We start from the raw sequence: 16717 nt of genomic DNA, 5'->3' as shown, positions 1-16717 counted from the left end.
TGTTGAGGTAAAAAATTGTTACGACCGCGCTTTATTAAAGGCAACCTAAGCAATATTACAGCGTCAAAGTGAAAATATTCTGAATAAGGCAATCTGCATGATATTGACATCTACTGCACTGTATTCTCACATTTACATTATGATTTCATACTTTGAGCGGTTAAAAACGGCCCAGAGACAAGTCGCACGAGGATATTCCTTATTATTGTACCAACAATAAGGACTTGATCTGGAATCCTTGTGCAACTCGTTCCCGCCCCGTTTTTAACGGCTCAATTTATGAAATAATGATGTAAATGTGCTAGAATAGTGCATTAGATGTCAATATTATACAGACAGCCTTATTCAGAATATTTCCACTTTTAACAATGTAATATTGCTTAGCAGGTTGCCTAACACTAGTAACAGTCGTGTAACACGATCTTTTACCCTAATCTCCAAGCAGATCCTGCGGTGGGATAAGATAGTATTTATAAGCTGGCCGAAAGAGTGTGATTTGGTGGGAAATCTCACTCAGATCTACTCTACTCTAAAACGCACACGCCTAGGCCGGCTAGACTCGCCAGCTTATGATACTGTCTTATTCCACCGTATGATCTGCTTGGAGATAACTTTCACCCCAACATTTGCTATTTAGCAGAAAGGCATCCTAAGTGTATGTGGTGCGAATGGAGCACTGTTCTTTTGATTTCATAAAATCCAGTATTTGTCCCCGAACTAGATCATTTTAGGCATGAGTATAGCTTGAATAGCATATTAAACATGGACCGAGACATGTGCTTATATGTTAAATTATACGTTAGCAATAGTTCAGACGTGAAAGTTACTGTTATAAATATTTTGGCACCGGGTTGTTGTGCAATTCAAGTATGCTAGCATAATGAAATATGTATGGACAGACACCTGTTCCGCCATACCCTCCATTGGAGAATCCAAATAAATAAATAAAAATAAATATTCCATGTTTTCCATGTAAGTTCTTTATTAAGACACGTCATGTAATCAAGGAATGAACGAAGATAACAACCATAAGAGAAACTTCACAAGTACCTCAATGCTTCACCATATCTTTATACAATGTGTCACTTCTTAACTTTATTTCATGGAATATGCTGAACAATTCCTGCTGAAAACTACAACTTTGAGCTTTGTAAATCCTATTGCAAAATGTGATACACTTTAAGAATGGTAGAACGAAGACAAACAAGTATAGCCGGGCTAAGAATAAGCTTAAGCTAAAGATATTGTCCACCTTGAATTAAGATTAGCTAGTGTACACATTATGACCAATAAAAGCATTTTTGTATTAATACACCTGTAACATGTTGAAACATATTCTTTACACCGACATGCATTAATTTGATACCAATTACTTTCCATCATAATATACATCAGTTAATCGATGTTAACTAATTCTGTATTTCAAATTCCAAATTAACGATTAATATTAGTTTTACTTTATTCAATATGGGTGATTTCTATTCGCTATGTATCATTTTACATCATAAAATTCATACACCACAATACAGTCATGGCACCAATTATAGTTCGCATCCGTTGATCATTTTACATAGTATCCAGCGTGTTTTATTGAAATAGTTGAACTGTAATTTCCAACACAAAAGTTGGACTGATCCAAATTTTTGACTGAACAGCATCAGTCTTTGTCAAGGAATGAATAACCCACTGCTGTCGTGACGTCACGTTATGCAGATAGAACACGAAACGTGTTTTGTCTATGTCTCAGGGGCTTTCACCTATGACCTGCGCATGCACAATTGGATAAGTGAAAGGGCTTATTGTTTGGCATTATTTACAGTTAGCAAATCCTACACTTTCACTTTTGACAGTTTCTACAACGCATGGAATCAGCCCTGATTACCGGACTTACTGAACTGTGGGTCGTATTTTCATCGTAGTGCGCTTCAGGGAATAATGGTATCCTTTCCAGTGATTCCAGTTGACTCCATCCGCATAGCTGCTGTGAGCGCCCAGATGGTACAAGCCGTTCAGGTTGGCGTTATGACATGATCCATACCACCAGGCTCCTTTATATCCCTGGGAGCAGTGTGATGAAGGCACATCGTCATTGTCGCTATCCCTGGTGCTGAACTGCTCGCCATTATGGTGAGCCATGCTATCTCCTACAGCAAATAAAAACACTTTTTAATCACTACAGATAAAATGCTTAAGTCTTCTGTCATTTCGACACAAATATAACAGCACACAAACACAAACAAGTGATCGTAGGTAACATACTCTGTGACGTAATTATGGTGTTGTCTTCTGTATGTGGTGTGTGGCATTGTGTTTATATCGCATACAGAACATAAACATTGACTTGTACCAAAAATAACTTAGGTACCTATTACTGTCAAATGTAAAACACAACCCTGTACGCATCAAAAACCAAATCAGCGTCTCAAAAGAAAGACACCAAATGACAAAAATATTCAAAATTGTCAGGGATACCTCAAACAGTTGGTCCACGCCGTCAGCTGTTCTCGTTACATCACGCATAATACGACGAACATTTGTTCAATTACATTAAGGATTCCTCTACCGTGACAGCTCTTCTTGCATTAGACAATCATATAACCCACCCTATCTGCTTTGTCTGATTACAAAACACCGAAACCACATTGTCTGTTCCACAATACCGAAGATATAGGGGTGATTTCTGAAATTACTACGAATATAACAACAGCAACTGAGTACATGCCAAACCACATACGAATTAATGTGGCAAACGGAACATAGAGATTTATACGTAGGTGTGAACATTCAAGACATACTCTGTCGACAGAGGTTACCCTCCAATCATAGAGTAATAGTCCAGTACAGTTCCAGAACGAGCTACCCATTTTGGATGAATAAGCCGAATAAACTTAGCCTGGGTACCATCCGGAAAGTAGTTCGCTCCGGCGTTCATTATATGCTATAAACAGTCGCTTCTAGCTCTGACATTCATTGTACACTATATACAGTCGCTTCTCTGTGTTTCAGCAGAAGCGAACATAGGAGCGAACTACTATCCGGATGGTACCCAGGCCTAGAATAAACTACGATAAGTACACAATGTAGAGACCACGCGTGAGTCCTGAGTCTTGGCAACTCATTAAACTCACCTGCATTTCCACTGAATCCTCCGATGGAGAGCCTGTACTTATCAGACTCTGCTGAGATACTGAAGCTGCTGTAATTCGCGTAGGCCGTGTTCCCGTCTACATCCTCCATGTCCACTCGCAGCGAGTAGGCCTCCTGCCCTGTCAGACGGTGCAGCTTGTCGTTTCCCAACCAGAACTCGCCGTTCAGGTTGGAGGGGAAGCCGTTCTTGTAGTCGATCCAGTTCCGGTAGAAGTCAACCGTGCCGTCCTGTCGCCTCTGGAACACCTGGGAATATATTGATTCTGATAGGTTGTTTGCAGTCACGTGACAACAAAATGACGCCATGTTAGTGGGTCAAAGTTGTATGCACAGTCATAATATAAGAAATGTGCCAAACATATCAAATGTTCATTGATTAAAAATTTGATAAACGTGACAACTTATACACATTATAGATTAGTCGGACCCATGGCTAATGCATCGGTCGCAATTGGAAAAAGGGGCCCGCAGGGTAATTTACGGACCTTTTCTCACTTTCAGGCGTGACCCTAAGTGGAACGTGGGACAACCTGCGGCTACCGGTCATTTGGGGGCAAGCCGGGCTCTAGGTTGATTTTAACGCGTAGAGTCAACCGATTTTACTAAGAGCTAACTAAGAGTAAAAATTGGCCGATTTTAAGGCCTTAAAGAGTGGTGACTGAGGCGTTTTAGATAGAGTGTTATCTGAGACTTAAAATCAGCCCGGGACACAGTAGCAAATAGACGCCGTACGCTAATCGTGAGCACACCGAGAGCTAACACACTTGGCAAGGTACTACCGCGGTATATGGTAGTCCACCGGGATGAATATGTGGCTTAATTTGGCTTACCGTCCAGCCCCCTCCGTCGGTGTCCATGTCACAGTACACCTGGAATCCTCCCTGGTTATCTGCCGGATAGACCATGTACACTCCGCTAGGGGTCGTCTCATCGTTATCCAGGATATCTTTGCAGTCTCGAGGCAGGGTGTTGTTTTCTTCCACATCTGCTTTCAAAAATATGAATCGTAAACCATTAAGCAATATGTAAATCTGTGGGGAAAATCTAACCCAGCACGTTAATATGGTGCTGTTATGAACGGTGATGACTATATAGTAAAGTTTTGGTGCACATCTGATATGCAACTTTTTTTACTCGAACAAGATCACAAGACCAGAAGTAGGTGACTAGTACTTGAATTGCAATGAAATTAAATATCTCTTCTCCCTTAAGGTCAGAAACATCGTGAGACCAGCTTAACCGCTCACTACGATTTAGGACTAACTGAGCCTATAAGATATGCTGGACTTAGGAAGGTTATTTTGGAAATTGCTATCCCATTTAACTGGAATTATACAGGATTTGTTCAACCCACACCGGGTAGTGCCCCCAACTCTTGTGTGCGGTGGGTTCTTTGACGTGTTCCAGGTGTGGTTCTCCTCAAACACGGGACCTCAGTTTAACGTACTATCTACGAGACATCCCCATCCCAAGTAAAGTAATCATTTCCATCTGAGTGAAGTGAGGAAAGCCTTGTTCAGTGACTTTCCCGAGGGCACAGCATCGGCGCATGTCATAGGATATCAAAAGCTCAGCTGAGCTTTAAATTCCCTAGGTTCTCTGGGGTCTGAGCCAAACACGCAAGATAATACGGCATATAGGTATCAAGGTACCATGCAGAAGCAACAACGAAATGGACTAGGGTGTCCTTACATGACATCATCATCATCATCGGTCGACGTGATCAAATGTAGACATGTTCGCACATGTCTACACACGACGGGGTTATACCGCCCCTTACGGGGTGACATACCCTTTCGTAGGCTAATTACAAGACGGGGATGCGCCAGGTCTCCCGTCCGGGTGAATGATGTAATTCACCATGTGGCTGATACGAGACAGAGGTTCGCCAGGCCTCCATCCGGGTGATTTGAAGTGAATCACCAACTCCCGACAGAAGGATTTGCACCAACGCACACCGCACCATCGCACGTGTGGGGGTTCTTTAACGTGCATGGGGTATGGCTCTCCCCATACACGGGACCTCCATTTAACGTCCTATCCGAGGGACGACTCATTTTTCACTTGAGTAAAGTGAGGAATGTCGTGTAAAGTGCCTTTCCCAAGGGCACAAGACCGGCAACACGGTAGGCGGATTCGAACCGGCGACCTCTCGATCACGGGCCGAATACAATACCACTGTGCTACGCGGCCCCGAAAGGCTGTGCTACTGTCCTTACATGACAGTATAATGCTAACCTCTAACTATCAAAAAGTTGCAGCACAACTTGTACAGTACTAGTCCTGAGGGGGTAACATGATTAGGAGGTACGGGCATGTTAACTCGAGCTCACCAGAAACGTTGCAGCAGTTGGCCATAAGACGATCCACTTTCCTCTCCAACTCTCGCAGCCTGGCATCATCAGAGGCGCAGTTGCCGCCGCAGTTCATGGTGACGCTCTGGCTGGTGACCGAGCAGGACTGCACCGTGAACTCGGGAGAAGGCTTCGGCGGCGGGAGGTTCACTGTCGGCGGGCCCGCCGTCGTCTGGCCCAGCGCGGGGGACCAGCCGAACAGGCCCAGGTGAAGCAATGCCGCGACCAGGAGGTGCTTGTGGCGATAGCAGTAATATTCATAGAGTTGAAGTTCGGTCCTGAACTCCACACTGAGAGTAAATGCTCACTTGTGTGTTCTTTTATACATACGTATGTCGTCATATTTCTAAATATAAACACTGATGTCCTGGTAATTTGCATATCTCAGTTTTAAAAGTTGCCGATCCAGGTAGACTTTTCAAATAAAGATCATTGACATTGGCATCTCCTTCGTCCGAAATACCTTTTCGTGTACGTACGTAACATTCTGTCTACAGTCTGGAACAAGGTGAACTTGGCTGAACAATCTGATAATGTACAGCTAAAAGTTATGAATTTAAAGAGAATTTTTCCCTGGCATAATTGTCTAGTATTTTTTAGAGAATGGAATCAAGAGGGGAAAACCAGCCAGCTTAGAACGTCATAAAGCTCATGGTAAATTACCCACAACTCTTTTGTGACGCACGGGGAAATGCCCGTGGCAAACTGCTCCATACAATTTGTACGTTGATGACGGTGGCCAATCGACATTGAAGCAACATGTTAACAATTTTAAGATTATACATGAAAATCAACGGAGTGAATTACGCTTGATTTATTAAGAAATCACCATACGTTATTATATGAGCTTGTCGAGCAGTCATTAATGTTACGAGATCAAAAGTTGGTACGCGAGAGTCAGAGTTTTTGGTCGACAGTTTTAAAACCAATGTGATGGTTCAACAATCAACCAAAAAAGCAGTTTTTACAGAGCACGTATTGAACTTGACCTACAAGTCGGACTTGCAGTGTAGTTTATACTAGTATTCAGCTGGCGTGAGTGTAATGAAGTGAGTTCCTCAGCAGTCTGCCATGCTGTTCTCGCCGAGTCAGGTAAACGATGAATAATCCGGGAATATACGGCTAAAAGGTATCTAAATTTTTTATTTGAAGAGAATTGCCCCCTTGTACTACTGTTTATTTAGAGGATGGAGTCTCGTGGGGAAAACCAACCAGTCTGAAACGTCATCATTTTCGTGGTAAATTACCTACAACATTGTGACGCACGAGGAAATGCCTGAGGCGAAGTATAATTTGTTCGTTGATGACGGTGGCCTTCGACATTGAAGCATGAAACTCGACGGAGTAAATTAAAATTGAAGTACTAGTATATTACTAAAGAAATCACCATAATACCAAATTATATGAGCTTGTCGAGCAGTCATTAATGTTGGCAAGATCCGAAGGGTTGATAATCGAGAGAGTTGCGGACCAATTCAACTGAAGACAGAGTTTCTGATGGGCACTGTTACAGCAACCAATTTGATGGTGCAACAAAAAGTTCACCTACGACAGGGGTACTGTTTAAGTCTGTGTTTCTATTGGAATCATAGTAATCAAGACCCGATTGACACATTAGTTTGAATTTTTGCTTGTGCGTAGTTAATGAGATTCTGGTGAAACCTGGTGACTTTGGACAGCATCACAGCAGTATTTTTCAGGTACTTGAGAATTACAGAACGATGCCCCTATCTTGAAAGTATTGTGGTACAACCATTAAACCCACTGCCTGATAGCAGCCTTTGTAAAACACAGAAGGAAAAGCAGAGGATAGGCGTTGACTGGTTTTAGACGTTGTAACCCCCTTGGGCGTAGTATAGAGGGTATCAAGGAATATCAAACGTGGGTTAAGCCCAAACTGCAAACACTATGTAACTACTAGTACCTCATGGAGGATTGTGTTCTACGAACTCAAGTTAATTTTACATCTGCCTCTATTACATTTACAGAGAATAGAAATTCACATCTAACAACACATCAAGAATACAACACTTATTCCTTCATTCCAAAATGACTTTTATTCTTTCCAACATTTGATGTTGAGCTGCAAATTCTTCTACCAAAAGCAACAATGCGTTTAGTCTTTTTGTACAAACGTGCCTGTTCTAAAGTATTCCATAGTGTGCAATTCATAGCTTTCTTAAAAACTGTATCTACTTATTTGCCATTCAGCAGTCTATACCAAATGCATCCTTTTGGTGATGTACTGTAGAACAAGTCAAATTATTTACTGGTAAACGTTTTTTACAGTTTTGCTGTACAATTCCATTTTATAGTACTTAAACTTATCCCGATCCTGCCTTATGTAAATCATAAGGCTATAACTTTTCACCTATGATATTCTGTGCACTGTGACCATATTCTTTGTACTCATATATTCATTTTATCTCAACAAGGCTCAACACATGAATTATGGTGCAAAGATTCTTTAAATCTATTATCAATCTTGTATAAATCCTGCTATCTAATCAAATAGTGCAGAACTTCATCTATATTTAAGAATAATGCTGCAATATTCTGTTACAATTATTTACAATTCCCTTCTTAGATCTGAAACCGTACATAGGCTTTGTGTATCTTTCCCATTTGTTACCAAAGTCGTCCCTTTGTAGGATACTGCCATATCACATCTGTGACAAGATTGCCAATTTGCACACTCTCACAAAGTACTCAAAACAAACATAGGGTGTTTCAACACAGAACCATATCGAAAAGACTGTCAATTACTAAAGCCATTCCATAATATCATCCCCGAATTGTAGAAAGTATTGTTATTGTGGTATAAAACATATAAACTTAAGACAAATGAAGTATCAAAACAAAGATTGAAAATCAAAGATGTTATTAAAAAAAAATTAACTGCATAATTTATTGAAGTAAGACTTGAATACCAATCTCAGCGTTAGGCAATCTTTCGTGGTGTCAGTTCATTTGTGCTGTCTAATTACATAATACAATCATTCCTACATGACATGTAAAAAAGCATAATTTGTACATCAAGTAAGTATCTGTGTCTTCGTTTGCACATTGACAATTTACAAGCCGAGGCCTCTAGCTACACACTGTGAACATTCTTGCAAACAATTGCAACTTTTATCTTAATGTTTTTGTATTTGCGGTAAATCTATGTTGATTGTTAGTAGTTTATATCCACCACTGCGTCTTTGGATGCATCACTTGCATACAGTTCACAGCACATTGGTTGAATGGTAAATTTTCTTTATATTCATCACCATGTCTTTGGATGCATCAGTGATGATCACTTGCATACAGTTCACAGTACATTGGATGAATGGCAAATCTGCTTTGTTTATCTCCTTGTTTACTTGAGTTTGTTTGTTTACAAGTGAATAGAGAGACTCTTTTGACACAACCATTGCTTTATTCTCACCAATGTTCTTCTTCAAGTCAATTCTGACTGGTTCACATTGTACTGCAGGACAGGTGTCGCTCCTCACAGTTCACCTGTCCTGTAGTACAATGTGAACCAGTCAGAATCGCCCTGAAGAAGATGACAGATGTTTCGTCACCAAAAACGTTAATGAGAATAAAGCAATGGTTGTTCAACAAGAGTATCTTTACTCACTGACTGATGAAACTATTCGCGTTTGTTTACAAGTGTTCCTCGTACTGTCTGGTGACGAGCCGAGCGGTTTCCGCGAGCTGCTCTAGGATGACGGACAGACTCAGCACCTGCCTGTGGATGAGCTCCACGATGGATTTCATCTGCTCGCTGCTGCCCTCGTACTGCGCGAAGGACAGCCGCCCCTCGTCCAGCTCAGTCCTCAGCTTCTTCAGCGACTCAAACAATTCGTACAGATCGCATTCTCGCAGCATCGCAGGCAGACTCTCCGACAGGTCCAGATCTTCCGAGATGTAGCGGAGACGTGTCGGGAACAGAACGGCACCCTCCATGTCGTCAACAGCGCGTACGAAGACCTCCACGGACGTCTTGATGGATTTCGAGTGATGTTCCTCGAAGATGCCCTGCCGGTAGCCTCTCTGGAAGAGCTTAGAGTTTGACGGTAAGCTGAGGCTTCTTTCCCTGAAGCCGTCCGAGGGTGAGGAGGACATGTCAACGTCTTCTGCCGGCATCGCCACGGAAACGGAGGGGATTTGGATCGGTGCGGATGGTGTGCGAGTGTGCGTGCGTTTCTTTTCGGCGGCGTTACTGGCGACGGTTGGGGTTGACTGCATCAGGGAGACTGGTTCCGACTGCATCCGGGTTAGCGGAGTACGAACTCGACGTTCTGGCTCCGGAGAGGAACTGGATGATTCAGCCTCAGAGGCATTGTCGTCCGAGACACTGCCGCTACGACTCTCCTTTTCGCTTCCGCTGCTCACCCCTTCAAACGTCTCCTTGGCGGACTCGACAATCTTGGTCCCCACGTGGACTTTCCCCATCTTGGTGAGTTGCCTCTTCAAGTCCTCCAGTGCGCGTTTCCCCGCCTTGGTGGGCTGCGCTTTGGTGAAGGCTGTCATGGTGTCCGACACGGTGTCCAGGACATTCAGGAGTATCGGCGCGCACTCCTGAAGCCGTTCTCTCAGGTTCTGCCCGCCTGTTAGCAGCTTGATGGCCGAGAGAATCCCCTCGGAACATAGGAGCGAGCTCTCGGTCCCAACTTCCTCCAGGAACATACGGAGAAGCTCTTGCTTGACAGCGGGGACAGCGAAGACAGCTTGCGCCACGTCCGCAGGGCTCCCTCCGTCTATGATGTTGTGGAGAGAGCTCATGTCATTCATCGGAGTGTCACAAGGTGGCGCTTCTTCATCAGCCATCTGCAGAGACACAGTTTGTGAAAGGGTTAGGATTCAAATATTGTACACAATGTGACTTTAGTAGAATGGCAAATGAATCCATTTCAACCATCTTGCACATCTAGTTGATTGATCATAGTTAATTCTTACAAAAATATAAAAAGGAAGCTAATTGTAAGTACACGACCTCTGTAAACATGTACTAGGAGGGCACATGTTGTATAGCTGGAGACATGGTAAACATTATATGACAATTGCAAGAACATCTGACTTACATAAATGATAAGCCAACATTATTGTAACAAGAGATGTTCATATGGCTATTGGCTATATCTAGAAAAATTGGTTTTGACTTCTATTTTGACCACAACTGCAATGGCCTAGTGGGTAGAGTGTTCGCCTTGCATTCGGTAGGTCGTGAGTTCGATGACCGGCCGAGTCATACCAAAGACTTTAAAAATGGTACATGCTGCTTTCTCTGCTTAGCACTCAGCACTAATGAGGAAGAGTATGGAAGTTAAACACACATCACTACCAGTGGACCAGCCCCCTGCTGTAGTGACTTGCACAAATGTGTGGCCCAAGGGCTTCGAAGTGGAGATGGGCGCCACCCTACGCATCTTAGATGTATGGGCAAACTTTAACTTTAACTTCTATTTTGGGAAGAGGAGCAGAAGACGAAAATCCCACTAATTTTCTATAAATTGTGGGTTCTGTGATTTTAAGGGGAGACTATCTTTCTGTTACTTAAGTAACTGAATGTGGAAAAGTTGGAGTAATACATGATGACTTAGTAAGTATGCATACTGGACTGACCCTGGGTACAAAGATCAATGACCTGTACATGTAACCTTTGTCTGGTTGACCAGACACCTGACATTGATAAGACACACTTATGTAAACTCAGCTATCTACCACACAGGACAGGTCGACCGCACTATGTACCCTTTTGTCAATATTTGACAGGTATTGCATGATGGCTACTACTTTGTGACATTTTAACATTACATTACGTGACACGTCAGTTCTCTACACTTTTCTATTTGAAAAGGAGTTGTGTATTCGACGTGCTGTGATTTATAATATAATTACATGTAAGTTATATCATGAGTCACAGCACGTCGGATACATTGACCTGGCACACATTGAGAGGGATGCATACGCCTACACAATTTTATGTAACTAATACTTTAAGGAATGGCAACTGACTTAAGAGTGCATCAAAGCAGCATTTCAAAGCCTCCAAGACAACCATGAAAGGAAAGCTTAAGGATAAAGAACTAGTAACTGCAATGAGAAAGGCATATAAACTAAATGCAGAAAGTGTGCAATCTTGAATTCCGACTCAATAAATTTCCATTCTTCCTTCAATTGTACATGTACTATACATGTATTATAACTGGAAACCTTCCAATTGTCTCCTGTCCTTTAAAATGGCATACCGCATTTGTAATGAAACTCAAGAAACTCAATGACAAAAATCAGGCTAACATAGCACACAACAGAATGCACACATAGCAGTTATTTGATCAACTGCAATCAAGTTCCCAATCTCTAGTGTTAGCTTTACAATTACTATAAAATTTAGAATAAGATCATTGAGTCATACCTTCATTTCAGACACTTGACACAATAGGATATATAGGAACCTGAATTTCAGACACAACAACCTTTCCCTCTTTGACTTCTAAGTTCTAGTGCTGGTAAGCACACTTGTGAGGAAAATCCCTTTTGCAGAGTTCAGCATTTTTTTAGTTGGCGACTGTAATCGTGAAGTGGTGATAAAAGAGCAAACACGACATTTGAACCGTATCGGGGTGATTAAACGTTGCACACGTGATCACACACCTGCTAGTGCTGATGCAAGAATAGGTGTTGAATAAAATTCCTAAGTAAGATGATGGCCGTTGGTAGCCGCACCTCTGAACCCGAACGAATATTCCACATTCTAATGGCAACACTGTATAGCATCTGTTCCCAGGTGTGACATTCGGACTGTTCGAACATTTGAAATAAACTTCTGCCGAGTCTAGTAATACTATAGCACACAAAGTGACTGTGTCAGATCATGTTTTCTGTTGGCTACATGTATTTAGCTCATCGTATTCAAATATGTAGTAATTTGTCCTCAACCACTGCAGCAGCCCAAACAATAAGAAAGATAATATATATCGCACTGACTCTCATTCTTTACACTCAGACAGGGCAACTCCTTAAACTTCAGTCAGCCAAGGTGGCTGTTTGCCATTAAGTTTCCATTGGTCATGCGGTTAGGCCGCAGAACGAAGGTTTATACAATTATTGTATCAATAGATTTCTTAATTTTTCTTAATGTTTTGTTGCATGTTCTTGTGAACATTGCCCTTACGGCTATCCTAACTTCATACACCCTATACAAAGTTGACAGCTCAATTCATCGAGTAAATGCTTAGTAATAGCTAATACACGTTAATGCACCCGCCTCTTTGTCAGGTACGCCCAACTCAAACAACTGGTGTTCAAAGTCCAGGTAACCTTCTTCTGACCCAACCTTTACCGCGCACAATGAAGGCAGAACCAAGCTAATAATTATCGAGTCACACAGTTACGTTGACCTGGTGATCAGGCAGGCTTCGTGAAATTTTGTGACGGTTTGTCCATTAAAACGTTGACCTCTTGTTGACATAGACATAGCTTGTAGCTTTCAGAAAACTTTGTCTTTCCCGGAAAAGTTTTCCACATTTCGCAGAAGAGATCTGTGCTGATAACAGTTACACAGTCGACAACTTTTTAAAGTACTTGATATGGTCTGAAAGTTAAAGTTAAACCCTTCCCGCGCCAAGAGCAGTGCCCATTTCTGGCGCATAGGGCGGTGCCCATCTCTGTTTCGTTAGCCCTGGGCCACACACAACGCAATCACTACAGCAGGGGGCTAGTCCACTGGTAGTGGTGTGTGTTCAACTTCCATACTCTTTCCCGAATGCTGAGTGCTAAGCAGAGAAAGCAGCATGTACCATTTTTATAGTCTTTGGTATGACTCGGACGGGATCGAACTCACGACCTTCCGAATGCAAGGCGAACACTCTACCTACTAGGCCATTGCACCGGCAATGGTCTGAAAGGCGGCCAACTTAATTCAGTCAAAACTGTCTAAAATGGCCACTAAGGGGGCCGATAGATCTGGACAGGTGGTCACTATTGGATGGATTCATATGATGCTCATGTCCATTGGAAAAATTATCCAAGCAAATACCAAGAAGTGGTCACATTAGACCAGATGGTCCATAATTAGTATAGATGGTTACTTGTACAGGTTTGACTGTGTATCAACGGGCAGGTGGTTCTTATGTAAAAGGTGGTCGCTTCTCTTGTACAGGTTTGACTGTATATTAATGGGAAAGTGGTCCCACTGTAGAGGTGGTCACATGCATAGGTTTGACTATATGTCAATGGCCAGGTGGTCGTCTTATAGAGGTGGTGACCAGTACAGGTTTGACTGTATATCAATGGGTAGGTAGTCCTTAAGTAGAGGTGGTCACTTGTATAGGTTTGACTATAAGTCAATGGCCAGATCGTCCTTATGTAGAGGTGGTCACTAGTAGGTTTGACTGTACTTCAATGGCCAGGTGGTCATAATAATATGTAGAAGTGGTCACTTGAACAGGTTTGACTGTATACTTCACTTGAGGAAACCAATAAAATACCATCTTCTCTACACAGAAGAAGGGTCACAGCGGCAATTTAATACCACTTCTACAGATTACACTTTATTGATTTTTATCTCCAGTAATCCTGTTACAGCAGCCCATATCGTATCAAGTTACCATGATGTTTTTCTTGCCAATTACTATTGGTGGATGGAACAAGGTTAGCCATATTGTCTTGAGATAAATTGTTTGCTAATCTAACACCAGCTCAAAAACAAACTAGAAACAGTCATGCTTTCAAGTACCTGAGTTACTAACCTAGGATTGATGCGTTCAAAAATTAGTATTTCCCCAGGACTATCGTAGAGTGGAATATGTTATCACCAAGCACAGTAGGGGCATCTTCTCTGCATAGTTTTAAAGAACACTTGCAGATAGATGTGCAAAAGTTAGGTGTGACGGATCGTTTGGTGTAATATAACCAGCTGCTGCCGCACCGCGTGCCTGCAAAGCTGGTGTGTTACGCCAAAGGGCGGTTATCTCGGCTATATAGATACAGATAAAGAATACCTACAAATATGTTTTGACAACACCAAGGCCAAACAATTTTCCAGGTGGTTGAATGACATACAAGCAATAGGATGCCATAACCCCGCCCACCTAATTCAAAGTTAATCAATCCTTAGTTATAGATTTGCAAAGTAAAAAAGCAGAATTGCACAATTAGTCTTCTCTGCTCAAGGTTACAGTATACTCATTGATCGAACTGCCTTTTCAATTTCCCTCAGACATCGTCCAATCTGGCTGTCAATCAATTTCCTGGGCGACCTTTGACCTTCCCACATGGCAACATGGGACCCATATAAGTGGCCGCTGAGTGGAAAACATGTCGTGCGAACAGACCGTCAATCACTTTTAATGTCTGCCGTGACCTCAATAGAGATGGTGTAACGTTCAGCATTCGTTACATTAGAAAACATTCAAAAAGAATCAAAGCCTTGAAACTGTGTTTCTTTTCAATTGCCTTTCAAATTGTGACAAAGTTAAGAAAAGATATGCCTTTCCATTATTAATATTATAATAACAAGGACCTTGATTTCCATTCTCTAATCTATTCAACCTCTTTTCTCTAACCTTGTACAAGGGGTATTTTGAAAACATTGTAATACATGTTCCTCCATTGACATATTTACTGTATTCCTATTTAATGCCATACATCCCATTCAATGAACATATCCTAGCTAACAACCCTTTTCACCTGTACTGTAAGTTCATTTACTTTCACAGTGGTTTTGTTTTTTTCAAAAAGAGGAAAAAGGTCCTAGCACTTTTTTCAGTAGAACAGTAAGAGACATTGAAAATACACATATTACAAATTTGTGGTGAAGAGGACTGCAAGAAACGGTGAAAATAAAAAAACCTCAAACAAATTTTCAAGAGCTACGGTACTTTGTTTACTGTGCAAGTAAAGCTATTATGTCTGCTCTTTTGACTTGACTTTGTTGACGGCAACCACTTGTGGTTGCTAGTTATTTAAAGGCCCTTGTGTCATGCTCTGGTACAATAACTTAATTGACGTACTGACCGCACCCCACCGACATGCATATATATACAAAGCAGAGCAACCCACATTAATAGAGGAAAAGTTACTAAGAGGAACCAAGGAGCTTTTATCAACTTGATAAAAGCTCCTTGGGGGAACGAAAAAAACAAGAACCTTCAATTGTGTGGACAAGAGGAACAAATACTAGAGCTTGATATTTGAAGTACCAATGCTGTAAATCTTGAAACAATTACAGCAGTTAAATTTTTTCCAACCTCTCCACCAAGAAAATACCATACCACAACACAAACAATGCAGTTTTTAATATGTAATCATTGCACACTGCAAATTTTAGACACTTGTATGTTTTTTTTTAGTTTTAATGCCCCACAGAAAAATCAATGGCCCTAGAAGACCTGTCCACCGCTATAGGTTTTTAAATGGACTTGCCCTGAAAATAAATGCAAGCACTAAGTCTAAAATCAACACTTTTCAAAAAGTATTTTAAAGAGTTTGAACAAAAGGCTGTTCCATTCTACCAACAAATGTTGAACAATATTCTATATGCCATGAAACACCCCTATCACTATTAAAAGAAACAATGAAAGAATATTGCAACTGAGTATTGTACCAAAAATTGAGTTTATGATTTCTATGCAGTACCATTTGGTAGACCATCTGGGTCATGGAAATATGATATCAATTTTATGACCACAGCTTGTCAATACTGTTGCAAAATTGATCACTTAGAGTCAGGGTCCAGTGCGGATATCTGTTTTTCCATTGAGCAAAATCAATATAACATTCCCAGAAATACGATTTGGCAGAACTGTTCTTTTCCAATAACAGTAGACAAGACTTCTTACAGAAATCAATAGAGTATACTTTAGGGGGACGGGTATCGGTACAGAAAATTCAGGTACAGGTACTGTCCTGAGGATCAGGTCCAGGTCCAGACTTGAACCTGGACCTGATTGTTTGAGAATGGGCAATACCCAAACAATGGTCCATTTTGCTACAAAGAATCGTTTTGGTACAGTATATACTCTACATCCTATCTTCATGTAAACAACACTAACTGCCTGTATTAAGTTAGACCAAGGAAGTTAACCTCCTTGCTATTAGTTAGACCAAGTTTGACTGTAGAAACTTGATAAACTGACTATCAACACTCCTCTACGTCTCTCTTGATATTTTCTTGGGACAGTAAGCCAACATGCGAGCGCCTGCCGCTGTAGTGCCGGTATATC

The 16717-nt window shown here is 41.5% G+C and overlaps 2 protein-coding genes across 2 annotated transcripts in view; both read right to left on the bottom strand.

The window, feature by feature from the left end:
- Positions 1 to 957: 957 nt before the first annotated feature.
- LOC118404148 (ficolin-1-like) lies at positions 958 to 5736 on the bottom strand. Its single transcript, XM_035803162.1, has 4 exons — positions 5481 to 5736; positions 3978 to 4132; positions 3129 to 3393; positions 958 to 2144 (listed from the first exon to the last, which is right to left on the bottom strand). Exons 1-4 carry the CDS (start codon positions 5575 to 5577, stop codon positions 1888 to 1890), a joined length of 774 nt encoding a protein of 257 aa, XP_035659055.1. The 5' UTR covers positions 5578 to 5736; the 3' UTR covers positions 958 to 1887.
- Positions 5737 to 7536: 1800 nt separating this feature from the next.
- Positions 7537 to 16717, bottom strand: part of LOC118404143 — a 13846-nt gene continuing 4665 nt past the window's right edge. The window contains exons 3-4 of the mRNA XM_035803157.1: positions 9127 to 10319; positions 7537 to 8931 (exon numbers count right to left, since the gene is read on the bottom strand). Of these exons, the coding sequence (XP_035659050.1) occupies positions 9153 to 10319 (1167 nt within the window). The 3' untranslated portion in view covers positions 7537 to 8931; positions 9127 to 9152. The remainder of the gene's footprint in view (positions 8932 to 9126; positions 10320 to 16717) is intronic.

The sequence above is a fragment of the Branchiostoma floridae genome, chromosome 17 (assembly GCF_000003815.2).
Source record: "Branchiostoma floridae strain S238N-H82 chromosome 17, Bfl_VNyyK, whole genome shotgun sequence".
Taxonomy (NCBI): domain Eukaryota; kingdom Metazoa; phylum Chordata; class Leptocardii; order Amphioxiformes; family Branchiostomatidae; genus Branchiostoma; species Branchiostoma floridae.
This window is presented reverse-complemented; position numbering and strand designations above follow the sequence as displayed.

Coding starts and splice junctions, on each gene's coding strand:
- LOC118404148 (XM_035803162.1), bottom strand. CDS start 5,577: ATGAACTGCGGCGGCAACTGCGCCTCTGATGATGCCAGGCTGCGAGAG. Junction 3,394..3,977: donor CCGACGGAGGGGGCTGGACG/GTAAGCCAAATT, acceptor ATATATTCCCAG/GTGTTCCAGAGGCGACAGGA. Junction 2,145..3,128: donor AGGATTCAGTGGAAATGCAG/GTGAGTTTAATG, acceptor TATTTGCTGTAG/GAGATAGCATGGCTCACCAT.